Here is a 15,268-nt window from a genome sequence, read left to right as displayed (position 1 = left end):
AGCAGTAAATACACTTCTAAAAAGTTACATTTATATTAATTTATAGTTTGGTCTTGACACATTTTATTTATTTATTTATTTATTTTTTTTTACTGCAAGTAGTAGTACTTGGACTAGGAAAGTGGCTCCTCCCATACATTCTTCCCACAACTTGGTGGTATTGGTACCACCAACCTCTATCTTGGCAAGAAACTGACCTGAGAGTAAACACATCTATTTTTCTCTCTTGGACAGGAGAGATCTCTATTATACAGGGAAGCTTTATACAGATGTAGATGTATCCACACTGATAGAATTAGACTGATAAAATCAAAAAGACATAATTCACATAGACTGGTTTCTGTGCATTGTTGTAACATGAGTTTTGCAATGAAAGGATTAATGAGAGAAATAGATCCTGCCTTTTCTGAAAAGAAACTAAACCCTGTCTAAACGAAGGTTCCCAAACCAGGAATGCAAACCTGAATAATTTTTTGTTATTTTTAGAACTCAGACCTTTTTCCTTATTATTTACATGCCTATGGCTGCACAATGTAGACTTTTAGTATAACAGCACAAATTCACCAGTGAAAATAGATGCAGAAGAAAACAAACATCAACACAAACCTATCATCCTGGAGAGTCTATGTCTGTGTGAGCAGGAACGCCACGAAACATAACCATTCAGCCCCACTGGCAGCAGGGCAGTATGAATAAAATTTCAATAAATTGAATTTCAATATGTCATATCCCACCCGCATAAACATTACATAAGATGGTATAAAACTTGATATTCTGCAAGCCTCCCTGCTGGCACTCCTCCAGAGCTACAGTATCAATGCTGGATCACTCTCAAAACCATAAAAAATCTCTAATATGCCTCAGCACTAAGAAAAGGGGGAAAAAATATCCCTGAACCCTGACAGTTAAGTACTTCTGGTGAATTTTCCCTCAAACATATTTTAAATTCATTTTAACTTACGATCTTTTAGTGCACGTCACAAGAGAAAGCTCTCAGCATAAACACTGGCACCACTGTGCTAAGATTCAAGAGCTAGAGCTCCATCCCTGTGGTAGCTTGAAAATTCATGGCAACAAGGTCAGGAATATAATCAGATATTGCTCTAGGAAGGAGAAAACTGGATAGTGCCTCCACATGAAAACATCTGGAAATAAACATGAAGAGATGCAAAAAGAGGGTCCCTATCATGTCTGTGCTTGAATTTGTTCTGCGTATTTAGCTTGCTATCCCACCCCATCCTAATGTAAGGAAGTTATGACTTAATAAAAACTGAAGGAAAATTAAAGGGAAGGATGGGGTGATGCTGAGAGACCAAAAGAATGATTGTAGCATCTAGCAGGTTGGAAACCTTCAGCTCTAACTAAGCTCTTCAGGGCGACATAGTAAATACATCTTCTTATCCACAGGATTATAGGACAATCATATGGAGATGTGCAACTCAGTCCTGCAGACAGGATTCTAATCTGACCCTGGTAGCAAAATGTCTCTACATGCCAATTTGGAGGTTTGATCCAGCACAGCTTGGCTAGCGTTGCTCACATGGCTAAAATTTTCAAATGTATGAACTCCAGCCGCACAGTCTGAATAAAAGATCCACAGTCAATACAGCCAGAAAAAAAGCCAATGCCTATTAGTTTGCCACCTCTTGGAAGCTGTTCAAATCAATAATAACTAGCCAAAACTTGGTATTTCCCACCAGCTACTTTATGAGTTCATACTTCAGCTGAGTTACAAGCTACAGTATAGCATGCACACACTAACCTGATTCAATTAGTTTGTCCCAAATGCGACAGTTCCGGGCTTCCATAAAACAGTTCATTGCATGAAATGGTCAAAACTAACAGACAAAGCTGTGAGAAAGTTCTGGTGAAACAGGTTATCATTAAACAAACAGGAATATGGCCAGCTGACTCCTTGTGTGGCACTGACTTCCTAAAATACAATAGTCAGACTTTGGGTTTTAGAAAGTCATAGACTCATTAAGGTTGGAAAAGACCTCTAAGATGATAAAGTTCAATCATCAATCCAACACCACCATGCCAACTAAACTATGTCCTGAAGTGCCACATTTTTTTAACACCTTCAGGGATGGTGACTCCTGATTCCCTGGGCAGCCTGTTCCAATGTTTGACCACTCTTTCAGTAAGAAATTTTTCCTGAAAGAGTGGTCCAAGAGTTATATTTAGAAAACAGGCAAAGAAACATTACTCATATTGCTGAGTTAATGCTCACTTAGTGCTTAGACCCTGCAGCATGCAGCCCACTTGACCAGACACATGTCCCCTCAGAGAAGATGACACTCACACCAACGCTGAAACCATTTGCTATATGAAACCTCATAACCTCACAACTTCACTGTTGTTATCAAACACTTTCCAATGCTCAGCTGGTATTTTGGTACAACAATCCTCTATTTAATGTGAACTGCAACTGTAAATGAGCAGATTTTAATATCTAGTAAATTCTATCTGTAATTTGCTAAACATGCATAAACTAAACCTGGAGGTAACAGGTGTTACTTTCAGGGTGTACAAACCTGTACAACAGCCAGTAGGAAAGGCAAGCAGTAGGAGGTTTTCCTCAAATATTCTAAACAATTTGAGAAGGGATTTGTTGGTGTTTGGTTTGTCTGTAAAAGATGGGGATTTTTTTCCCTATACCCCTTTGGCAATAAGGCTTTAAGAAAATGTTCCCTTTTGCTGAAATCACTGGAATTGCAAATGGTAACTCGAATGACAAAACCAGCTGGTGGGAAGGCTTGGGCTGAGTCTTCAGGTAATTTTGGTGCTTTGATGCTGTTTGAAGGGTGACAGTACAGTGAGGCCTCAGGAATATTTAAGTCTTACTTAGGCTGCATTTTTAAAAAACATAAACAGGTAAAAGGCTAAAAAAACCCACACCTGGCATTGAATCAAAGGTAGTAAGAGATTTTAGCAGAAAAGTGTATGTGAACATTCAATGAAAGCATTTGAGTGATCACTCACAAAATGGGGTTATAGCTAATACATGCCAGCATTTTAATGTTGATGTCATATGTTACCAGCTGGTAATATCAACCATTTGTTCAATTCCACAAATATAATCCAGAAGAACACTTACTCTGACTATTTTTAGTCTTGTAGAGAATGCAAGGCTATTAAGAATGGTCTGTTAATACAAAAATATTAAGAGAAGCTTTGTCCTGCCTGCTGTTAAAACCAGCAAAAGCTAAATGAGCTGTGTTATTACACTCTCATTCTAGAAAGAAAACACACAGCAAGAATACGTCTAAGTCTGGGGATTTGGGGATAGCTCCACACCTTGGCATCAGGATCTGGGGACAAAAAACATTGTTAGTTACTTACCTTGCTGGAAAAAAGTAGGAAAGAGCAAAGAACAGGGAAAAAAAAAAAAAGGAAAAAGGAGGCAACAAAAATATACACAAGGCAGAGGATATCACCAAAAAGTTTTATTGCAGGCCAAAACTCTTCTGAATATAAATTCAGGTAACCTGACCTACTGCATTTACTGAACAGTGAATTAGCAATCATTATTAAAAACACAAGCCCAGGAAGACAAGGTATCTCACACTTTTTTGCAAGTACTTGCAGTTTTCTGACAATACTGCATCACAGATTATATACATTGTGAATATGCAACCTAAATTACTCCACTCTTGTTGAAAATTGATGAAAATCTGTCTTACTGGAAGCTACTTTATTACAGCAAAATTGTTTTATTCCCACTAACTCTGAAATACCCTTCTACTGTGGCTGCATTTTCCTCCCTTAGTTGAATTTTTAAAATTTGCTAAATGGAAGCGGATTCCTATAGCAAGAATACAAAATACAAATGTGTATTTTTAGGAGCTAAAAAAAATTAACAGATGAGTTATGAGAGGAAATCCCTTTAGGTCATAAGGTTAATATTCAGGATTTTCTTTAATATAACAAGAGTCAGGATTGTTAATAACCTTAATAAGGAAGCACTAATTACCCATTTTTCCAAAGTGCTCCTGCTCCAGCAGTCATGAGAATGCTACACAGAGAGAACAGCAGTTGGTAGCTCCTACTCAGGCCTTGAGTAACTCTAAATGTCTCTTGGCTTTAACAAAATAAATTTGCTTTCCAGCTTAAAGAGAGACAAAAGAGGAGGCAAAGCTGCCAAGAGCCATATTGCTTTTCACAGTTAAAGAAACTCTCCGTGTGTTATGTCTCCCTACATGACAAGGCAAACTCAAAAGCGTGTTGATATAAGATTTTGCAAACAGACTAAACATTACTTGAGGAATCTTTACAAAACTTCTCTCAAAAATAAACACAAAATTGAGAGATAAAACTACTGACTAATGCTTCCTTTGAGAAAGAAATTTGAGAATGACCAAGAGAAGACTTGATCAACATTAGACTTTTAGCTGGCCTGAGGGGCTATATAAAATAAAGCTACAGTGGGGCAGAGCTATGCGGAGCCAGGGCAATGCACAGGGACTCCTTACATACCCGCTCATCTCGCAGACTGACATGCACAGGTTTTACACTGTGTTTCTGTCTTTCTCCAGTGTGTGGCTTCTCATCCTCATCCAAGTCACAAACTGCCTGGAAGTGGCTTGCAGAGCTCCCCCTTCCCATAGATCCAGGCTAAGGAACGTGTCCCCTGAGCATCAGCACCATGCACTGCGTGCTCAGCCAGCAACAGGCTGCAGTGTGAGACCGTAACCCGCCTCATGCTGCCTGTTTAAACATATGCCCTGTGCTGAAGCCTACAAAGCTGCAATCAACAATACTGCTTACACAGTAGTTTGACAAGCAGCTAAGCCAGTGTAAGCCATGACTGGTTCCCAAATTGTAAATCATGAAGTAATTCCTAAGGTGGCTTTTCCTCTTAACATCTCAGCAATAAAGTTGAGGCTTTTGCCCTGGGCCGCTATTATCAACTACCAAGCTATCCCTTCCTCATTATGTTATTCAGAGTGAAAGATGTTCTTGGCATTTAACACAAGAAAAAATAGCCGTGGTCTCTGGCCTCAGATCCCAGAAATACATATTAAGACACAGAGAAGATGGCCGAAGCAGAAACAGTAGAAAGCCAAGGAAAGAGGAGCTGTTCTTGGAGAGCAGCAGCTTTGTAGGCTGTATAGTGGGTTTTGTTTTATAGGTTTCTTGGTTTCATTTAGTGCTTAACAGCTGGAGTAAGGTAACTCCAGAGTGCAGAATAGTGATAGATGGCTAATAAAAAAAAACCCACAACAACAAACAAACACAAAAGAAAAATTAGAGAACCTGCCAAGAAACTTCATCCAGCAGCACCTCCCTGGTGTTGCCAATTACCAGGACCTGTAATTTTAGTAGAAAGTATAACTAAAAGGCTGTTTAGCAATCTCAGGCAGTTTTTTTGTTTGTTTGTATACTTTTAAGAGACATAAACTTGAAAAAACCCACCAGATTTCCAGAAAATCACTGTTTCAAGCAACTAGAGAGGAAACACAACTCAAAAGTACAGTATTTACAGAACGATGCTGCTCTTTATGTTTATACTTCAGGTACGGTGTTTAAAGTCTTTAAAAGCACTGTATATCACCTATAATCTAATCATGTTTCATGTTCATCTCAATGTCTATGTGCACCTGTTGTAGAAATAAATGCATGAAGGCACATTTCCTTTAAAAGATATATAAGAATATGGAGATGATCACTCAATAGTGAAGTCCTGCATCACAGGAGCCCAAGGTAAAGTAGTGCTGTAGATAATAAAGCAAGTAAGACAGAGACCAGGTTAAGGGATACGAAAAGTATTTCTCCTTTCTTAAGACTATTTTCTAAGTCTGGAGAAGTTGGAGAGTGCATCAAACACAAATAATTTGCAAACACCATAGCAGGCCCTTACCAAGCTCGGAGATTTGGAAGAACTTCTGAGGGACCAGCCAGAGGTGGAGACTAAGTTCACAGTGACTGGCCAAGAGAATCCAGAAGTGGAGGTTTGCAAGCTGGACTTTCTGACATTTGATTTAACAGATAGAGGCAAGAGAATGGGGACCGTGAACTCCTGCTACTTCAGTACACAGTGCCTTGTGACGAAGACTTCTTGAGCTAGGCTATCTGCACTGATGTTTCACAGTCAAGCCCAATGGGAACTGCCTCCTGACAAACATATCAGAAGAAACCTACCTTGACAAATGTACAGCAGGAGACAAAGAATATTTTGCTGGCAAAAGAATGAATTAAAGCTGAAGCCAAAATCAGGAGCTCTTGCCTTCAAAGTCAGATGCTTTCAGGGTCTCATTTAACTATGGCCATGACCAACAATTTCACCACCAAAAGCACACTCTGAGGGGGTGTGAAGCTTTGCAAGTAATGAATTTGCTGTCTAGCTACAGATTCCAGGCTGCAGCTTTCAATTTCAGTGACCATCTCAGATGCGAAGTTTAGGGAGGCAATCTTTGCCTAGGCAGAAATATCCTAGGTGTGAGCACAAGGAATGGACATAAGGGGGAATCTTACAACACCTTCTTCCCTCAGGTAAAGCAGCAAGTCAATGGTACAGAAAAACGCTTTTCTTCCTGGTGTGCTCCAGACATGTCTTGCTCTTCCCCTATGTCAGCAAAATTTATGAGGCTAAGAAAAGGAGATGGATACATTTATTTTTTCCTTTGGGAACCGGGAGAGAGTTAATTGCTGATTTCAGTCGTGAAAAGTAGGAGGAGTACATTTTAGGAGCAAAGCAGTTTTTGGCAGCTGAAAAAAAGGAGGACTGGGTTATACTTCTGCATTAGGAATGACTTTCACAACAAGACAGACAAGAGAGAATTAATATACCCTGTCTTCTCTCCCAAGACAGGCTGAATAGAAAGTGCCCTGCAATTTGCTGTCCTTCAGCAGGATACCCATGGCTGCAATATGCACTTCAGAAACATGGCCCTCCACAGGGGACCCAGAGAAATGAGAGGGAACAGCAGCAAGAAGCTGGCAAAAGCCTGCAGCTGAATTTAGAAACTGAGAAACAGTCAAGTAAGCTTTTTCTCTGCTGTACAATCAGAAATATACATTATGTGGATTTCAAAAAAGAAAATCTAGTTACTTTTGCACTGAATTATGTGGGTCCTTCAGATTCCCTACTGATCCTAGCCAAGGAGAGTTTTAAAAGTATGAATGTCAAAACGTCAACCGCACTGCTTCTTTCCACTTAAGTTGTAGCTCTTGTCCACACAAGCACAACGCAGCCAAGGGTTTGAAAGGCCTGTCAGGGTAACTGAATAGAGCATGAATCGTTTTGCTGGGCATTGCTCTAAATGCTGCCTCTTCCTTCCTCCTCATTCTCAAAGGTCAGAAAAACAGTACCAGGAACTGATCTGAAGATCTTCCTTGCATGATAAAAGACAGGAATCTTTCTGTGGAGTCCTTGGATAACTGTAACAACAAGCTGAAAGCAGAAAACTCACCTCAGATATAATCATAGACAAGCATCTGCTTCTTATCAAGTGTCTTTCTCTCCCCCCCTCACCTTTACGTTTTTTTTTTCTTGTGTTTGAAACCTTGAAGATGTTTACCATCACAAAGTAGGAAATAATGTTTACATAATCTAAGACAAACACCATTGACAAAAGCCTGTGAAAAGTGTGGAAATCCTAGTGAATTCAACTATCATGAATAGCAAGCTGCAAATTTTGTTTAAATTTGAGAGGATTTTTATTATGTGAGGTGGAAAGTGGTAAATGTGATCTGAAGGAAGGACACAGATGCAACTCCAACGACTGTGTTCAAATAAAACATGTAAGAGAGATCTGTTAGTTGAAGACAGAGCACTTTCCAGCATCACAGAGAAAAGCAGAATGAGGTGTAATGGCTGGAAGATGTTGCTAGACAAACCAGCCTCCAAAACAGGAAATATTTTCCTAAGAGTGATGATAAATACTAAAATATTTTCCAGAAGTCATGTGCTGCCACTTGAAAATATGTGAAGGTACAGGGGGCTTTCATTTAGCTTCTGTGAGACCCATTACAGGTCACAACAGATGATCACAGAGGTTCCCTCTGGCCTGGCTCTCCATGAATCTGCAAATTTTACAGCTTCATCCTGTGGGGCCAAAACATTTTGGCTCCAAACCAGCAACGCACTTATGTGCATGCTGCACTGAAAGCTTGCTTCCTTCACTGGAGCAGGGCCAGCACCATCAACCTCTTACAGGACAGGCTCAACCATCTTTAGCCATTTCAGTGTTCAAACACTTTGGGATTTGTTTGTTGCAGTAGCAACCAGAAGCTTCCAACAGAAGGGGTTTAGAAAGTTGAAATTTCAAAAACAGCAGGATACCTTTACTTCTTACTTATCTTGCACGTATTCTGCTAGGGCAAACAGGGGTGAAAATGCTGGGTTTTAGTTTTTTATTAGTTTCACACCACAATAATTTAATCCAGATTAGGAAAGACAAGTCAAAGCAAGTTACTCTAGGAAGATGAGCAAATGAAAAAAACGCCTTTCTCTGCAGATAAACTTAATGTAATTACTTGCAAAAAAAGTATTAAATCAATACCTCGTGACTAGGAATAGACTCATCATAGAATGGTCTGAATTGAAAGGGACCATAAAGATCATCAAGCTCCAAACCCCTGCACGGGCAGGGATACCTCCCACTAGATCAGGTTGCTCAGAGCCCCACCCAACCTGCCCTTGAACACTTCCACAGATGGGGCTTCCCCAACTCCCTGGGCAACTGTGCCAGTGTCTCACCACCCTCACACTAAAGAATTTCCTCCTAATGTCCAACCTAAATCTACCCACTTCTAGTTTTGATCCATTACCCTTTGTCCTTTAGAAAAACCTGATTTGAACCATTCTAAGTAGTAGACTGGAAAGGATGTGAGGCATTAGGTAGGTTCCAACACATATTCATACACACACTAACATATATAAATGCATTTAAAAAATAATTAATAAAAAATAATTGGAATATAGAGTTCAATTTTAAAAAAGGGTGAGAGATGGAATTTTTAATAATTAGAGGCCAGTGTGGCAACAAATAATCCAGCACTCAATTGGCCTAATTAGAAATGAATTAATTAAATTATTATACTAATTAAAATAATTATACATTTTTACTTTTCCTCCTTAAACTCAGCATGGCATCCTTTGAAGCTGTCATTTACTTTCAGGTTGCAACATTCAGTTAATTTCTGGTGGTCCAAATTTCTTTTTAAGAAGAAATTTCTTTCATGTATCCATAACATTTTAATACCTTTTTTCTGTCCCTAGTACCTCACATAATTAAAAAGAGTATTTTGATCATTCAAAATACTGCTTTTTTTGTTGTGGTTGCTGATGTGGGGCTAATTTTTTTATTATTTATTTATTTATTTTTTAATTGAGCTGATAGGTTAGTATGAGTTTGCTTTGCTTACAGCAAGAAATGTTTTGCCCTTGATCACAGAATCGCTGGAGTTGGAAGGGACCTCCCCACTGAAGTAGGATAACCTAGAGCACATCACACAGGACTGTATCCAGGCAAGTTTTGAGTATCCCCAGAGATGGAGACTCCACAACCTCCCTGGGCAGCCTGTTCCAGAGCTCCGTCACCTTCACTGTAAAGAAGTTTTTCCTCATATTTAAATGGAACTTCCTATGTTCCAACTTGTACCCATTCCCCATTGTTCTGACACTGGGAACTACTGAGAAGAGCCTGTCTCCATCTTCCTTGCACCCACCCTTTAGATACCTATATACACTGATAAGGGCTCCCCTCAGCCTTCTCACCTCCAGGCTGAAGAGTCCCAGCACTTCCAGCCTTTCGTCATAGGAGAGATGCTCCAGTCCCCTTGTCACCTTCATTATCCTCCTCTGGACCCTCTCCAGTAGCTCCCTGTCTCTCTTGAACTGAGAAGCCAAGAATGGGATACAGCATTCCAGCTGTGGCCTCACCAGGGCAGAGTAGAGGGGGAGAATGACCTCCCTCAACCTACTGGCCACACTCTTCTTTATGTAACCTAGGATTCCATTGGCTTTCTTGGCAGCAAGGACACACTGCTGGCTCATGGATAATTTACTGTCTATCAGGACTCCAAGATCCTTCTCCTCTGAACTGCTTTCCAGCAGATCCACCCCTAACCTATATTGGTGCTTGGGATTCTTTCTTCCCAGGTGCAGGACCCTGCACTTGCTCTTATTGAACCTCATGAGGTTCTTCTCTGCCCAACTCTCCAGCCTGTCCAGGTCACACTGAATGGCAGCACAGGCCTCTGCTGTGTCAGCCATCCCTCCCAGTTTTGTGACATCAGCAAACTTGCTGAGGTTACACTCTGTCCCCTTGTCCAGATCATTGATTAACATGTTGAACAGGACCAGACTGAGTATTGGTTCCTGGGGAACACCATTGGCTAGAGGCCTCCAACTCGACCCTGATCTGTTGAGCACCACCCTCTGAGATCTGTCACACAGCCAGCTCTCCATCCACCTCATTGTTCACTCATCAAGTCCACTCTTCCTGAGGTTCCTAATGAGGATGTTATGGGAGACAGTATCAAAAGCCTTGCTGAAGTCAAGGTAGATAACACCCACTGCTCTCCCCTCATCTAGCGAGCTAGTAATGATGTCACAGAAGGCAATTAGGTTGGTCAGGCATGATTTCCCTTGGGTGAATCCATGCTGACTTCTTCCAATGACATTCTTTCACATATTTTGTGATGACATCCAGAATAATTTTTTCTAACATCTTCCTAGGGACAGAGGTGAGACTAACCGGCCTGTAGTTCCCTGGGTCCTCCTTCTTGAAGACTGAAGTGACATTAGCCCTCCTCCAGTCCTCAGGCACTTCTCCTGTTCTACATGACCTCTCAAAGACAATGGATAGTGGCCCAGCAAAAACATCTGCCAGCTCTCTCAGAATTAGTGGATGCATCCCATCAGGGCACATGGATTTATGGACGTCCAGTCTGGCTAAGTGGCTTCTAACCTGGTCCTTCTCTACTGAGGGTAAGTCTTCCTTTCTCCTGACCTTATCTCTTAACTCTGGGGTCTGGGATTTAAGAGGGCTGGCTTTTGCAGTGAAGACTGAAGCAAAGAAGGCATTCAATAACTCTGCCTTCCCTGTGTCATCAGTCACCTGCCTCATTTGTGAGGAGGCCTACATTTCCCTTGTTCTTCCTTTTTTTATTGATGTACTGGAAGAAACTTTTCATATTGTCATTGATGCTCCTCATCAGCTTCAGTTCCAGGTGGGCCTTAACTTTCCTCACTGCATCCCTGCATTCTCTTACAACATTCCTCTATTCCTCCAAAGTTGCCAGACCTATTTTCCACATTCTGTAAATTTTATTCTTTCTTTTAATTTTTTCCAGAAGACCTCTGCTGATTCATGCAGGTCTCCTACCTCCTGTACTTGATTTCCTTCTCATTGGGATGGACTGATTTTGAGCTTGGAGGAAGTAGTGTTTGATAGAATGAGATACAAAATGTATTTTCAAGGAAGGACAAAAACATTTCCGTGGAAATTTTTAGCTAAGCACATTTCCAAGATTTTATAGTTGATTTAAGATGATAGAAGTGAAAATACATGTCTGAATTTACTTTGAAAAATGGAAAGAAAGAAAATGTGCTTTAATTATTTTTTTAATATTTAGACGTACCTATGCGTGAAGAAACTGTTTTATCCATTTAAGTAGAAGTGGGATGGAAATGCATCCAGCCCTTAACACCAGGTCAGAGAAAGGTTTGAGAATGAGTGGGAAATCAACATGTTTAGATTTTTGTAAATTGTCTTTCCAACTTTAGAAAAGATCTGACAACAAGATATTTCCAGTACCCATTCAGAACAGCTTACACTTACCTCCTTCATCCTGTTTATAAAGAAACTTCTGTCAAAACACTGATTAATTTACAAACCTGTCAGATTTCGTCTCCTGAGGTGGCGAGAGTGTTGTCCCATATCGAGAAGTGGGTGTTGTTGGGGCACTCGCTCCAGAGTAAGGTCGTGGAGAAGAGTAAGAGCTGCTGTTGTAGCTATTGTATCTGCAGCAATGGTAAGGGAAGTAGGAGAAAGGGAGAGACAGAAAGAATCCGTCAGAAAGCAGTCATGCAACAGCAAGTCCTCTGGTTTACGGGGTGGCGTGATTCCATACCCCAATACTTCTCAAACATCCACTTTCAGAAAACATTGCTCTAATCTCAGCTTCAAAATATGCAACCTATCATCTCATTTTAGTATCAACCATGTCATGGACAGACTTCATTCATATCGTGAGCTATCAGTGTGGAAAATATGGAGAGATTAGAATGGTCCTCCCCAGTGACAACTCTGAGCAGTAATACTTAGATTACTGCTCACTTATATAAATTTATTAGCTGTTTATGGAACTGACACTCAGCCATCAGAAAAGGGACCAAATCAGTCCATGTCAGCAGTATCTGCATGTAGTGAAATTAAGGAAAACAGCAGCATTCCTGAGACATGATCTGAACATGGACGTCCATGATTTGCAAAAGTTTGTATTATAAATGAAAAGCATCCATATTCTTTTCAATTAAAGCAGGTGGCATTTTTTTTTCCCCCCAACGTAAGTCATAGATTATGTGCCATTTCTCACAATGTCTGCAAAAAATAATCACCATGGTTAAAAAGTCATGTCTCCAGAAGCAAGGCTTTAGGAATTTCTACCAGTCATTCCCTCCATTAAAAAAAAAATAACAACCCAAAGCTGCTTGAATTCAATATGAGTTTGCTGATCAAAGAGAAATTGTTTCCAGGACTCCTGGAACAGCCACTTCCCCAGAGTCCCCTTTATCAAAGTTTTGATCCTGGCTCCCGTACTGAATAGAAAAGGCAGTTGTGTTGCTTTGCTGTTCCTTTTAACCATCAGACTTAAACAGCATGTCAAGGAGAAATTCCTGATTTGGAAAAATGTTAACATTTCTGTTCACAGATGATCCCATTTTCCCGTATGGAAAGCATATGATGTTCTGTAGGTGAGCAATCCACAAGGCCAACTCACCAAATTACAAAATTCACTTCAGGAAAAAGGGCAACATAATTTTCCATATTATAATTTGTAAGATACAATATATCCTCATTCACCATTTTTTTCTCTGCTGCTTCTTCTCCCACACACATCAGCACTCAGTAATTTCACTCAGCAATTTTACTTAATAAGGCTGGTTTGTTTCCTTCAGCTCCATTTAGCACACTCATCTAGTCATGCAAAATTTCATTCAGAGTTTCAAGCTTCATTCCTTAGGGTACAACAGCATTGCTCCCTGCCAAGACCCATGTTAAAATCAGAATAGATTTCAGTTAGGGGTTTTTATACTGGAAGGGATCATGCTTTAGAGAACATGCCCCTGTTGGCAACAACTTCAGGTTTATGTTTCCAAAAACACACCATCACCACCATCTATTTTTGAGACAGCAAGCTGACGGCCCAGGAATAAGGGAATAATTGTGGGAAAAAAATGCTAACATGCATGTTTCTGAACTATAAAAGGAATTTTGCAGAATGGGAGATAATTGCCTTCCTGGTATTCCTGCCCCAGAAGAAAACTAATTAGAAACTAGAGACAGTGGCCCCATTGAGGGCTTTGTAGCTTGGGCAGTGCAGGGCTTCCCCAGTAGCACAGACTTGACACGGGTCTTCTCTTTGGCAGGATTAGCTTATGAAAATGTTCTGCTTGGGCCTGTACTGAGTAACTGATGAGAAAACTCCACTGTCCTGAGGACAACTCAGACTTGGTATCTTCATGACACTGAGAGAAACCTCCATTTCTGTTTCAATCAACTGAAAGGGTCCTCTCTTATCAACCATTACATTAACTTCTCTTCTTTGCCCCATGAAAAAGCTAACACAGCTCAAACTCCTTTTTCAGACCAAGGAATTTCACTTAGTCCAAAGATAACTCTCATTAAAATGCAGATTACACACCTTCTGTAGACTTAGACATTTGAGTACTAACAAAATCACATTCAGAGGGACTGGCCTGGGACACAGCATCCCTATATACCAAGTTTAGAGGAGACAGAAATGCTGGAGGAGTAACAAGACAAAACCAGCACACCAGGGTAAGTCTGTATCCTGTACACAGTCCATTTTCCCTTCTTGTCTCATATAGCAACGCAGATGCAATGGCCTTGTCCCAGAAGCCTTCACTCTGAAGCAACTTCAGACATTTAACTCTTTTATGAACATGTTACTGCCCAAATTCTGGAACAGTTAGGTATTTAGGAATCTACTCCCTAAAAAGTACAACTCTAACAGCATCAGCAATGAGAAAACAATAAATGAGTGTGAGAGGCCTAAGGGAAAATTGCACCTATGCAAGAAAATGTAAATTTAGCGGAATCCCAGTGTACAAGCTGCAGGTAAGAAAGGCATCAACTGAGTCCCCTCTCAACAGCTACTTGGATTTACAGGCTTTTCATTGAAATGAAAAAGCAACAAAAACCACCCACCTATTAGAAAAGAAAGACCTAAAGTTAAAAGGATCAAAGGAATAAAAATATTTGTTCACATGTAGAAATTTGGAAGGACTGCTGGAGAAAGGAAGAAATTAAATACACTCACAATATACATACATATTTCAATACCTAATTTGAAGAATACTAACCATTGGGAGAGACAGCTAAAAATCATCAACTTCTTTTCAAGGCAATTCTCAAGCATTGTTTTTAGTGATACCTATTGTCAGTCTTTTTTACTTTGAACATATTGTGACAAATAAATTTAATTTCTTTTTTTTTTTTAATGGATGGGATGAGGAATTAAAAACTAAAATTAAAAATTAAAAATTAAAACTAAAAACTAAGAGAAATGCATGAGGAACACAGAACTGAACACATGTTGTGAAGGCAAAATTCTTTTCTAAGTGCTATATTCTTTTTATAGGGTTTAATCTACTTCTGTTATTACAAACACAAGCTGCAATTGCACATAACGGGGATATGTACTGTAATCTAACAGCGAATTCAGGATTTGGCAGTTCAGTCTTTGAAGCCAGGATTGCACCCCTGAATTCCAACTGCTCATCTGATAGCTCTTGGTTTTATAGCAGAACAGCTCCACTAACTTTCATGAAATCATGTCTGCAATTTACATTGTTGTATACGAGAGCAAAATGGTGCTTCCTTCTGTGATCTCCTAAATCACAGGTTATTTATCTACTGCTGTATAGAAAAGGCCAAGATACTTATTAACTATAGACCTTGAAAAGGAGTAAGATGAAATGAGGGCAACAAAGGCAAGGGGAGAATATCAATCAAATAAAAATACAGGCTTACAGGACTAAAACTAATACAGGATGTTCTGGAAAGAATAC

The 15,268-nt window shown here is 39.9% G+C and overlaps 1 protein-coding gene across 11 annotated transcripts in view; it reads right to left on the bottom strand.

Moving 5' to 3' along the window:
* Positions 1-15,268, bottom strand: part of FHOD3 (formin homology 2 domain containing 3) — a 383,220-nt gene that overhangs the window by 84,881 nt on the left and 283,071 nt on the right. For all 11 annotated transcript variants that reach the window (XM_051610566.1, XM_051610567.1, XM_051610573.1 and 8 more), the window contains one exon: positions 11,849-11,974. In XM_051610566.1, the coding sequence (XP_051466526.1) occupies positions 11,849-11,974 (126 nt within the window). The remainder of the gene's footprint in view (positions 1-11,848; positions 11,975-15,268) is intronic.

This window comes from Apus apus, chromosome 2, assembly GCF_020740795.1.
Source record: "Apus apus isolate bApuApu2 chromosome 2, bApuApu2.pri.cur, whole genome shotgun sequence".
NCBI classification, from domain to species: Eukaryota; Metazoa; Chordata; class Aves; order Apodiformes; family Apodidae; genus Apus; species Apus apus.
This window is presented reverse-complemented; position numbering and strand designations above follow the sequence as displayed.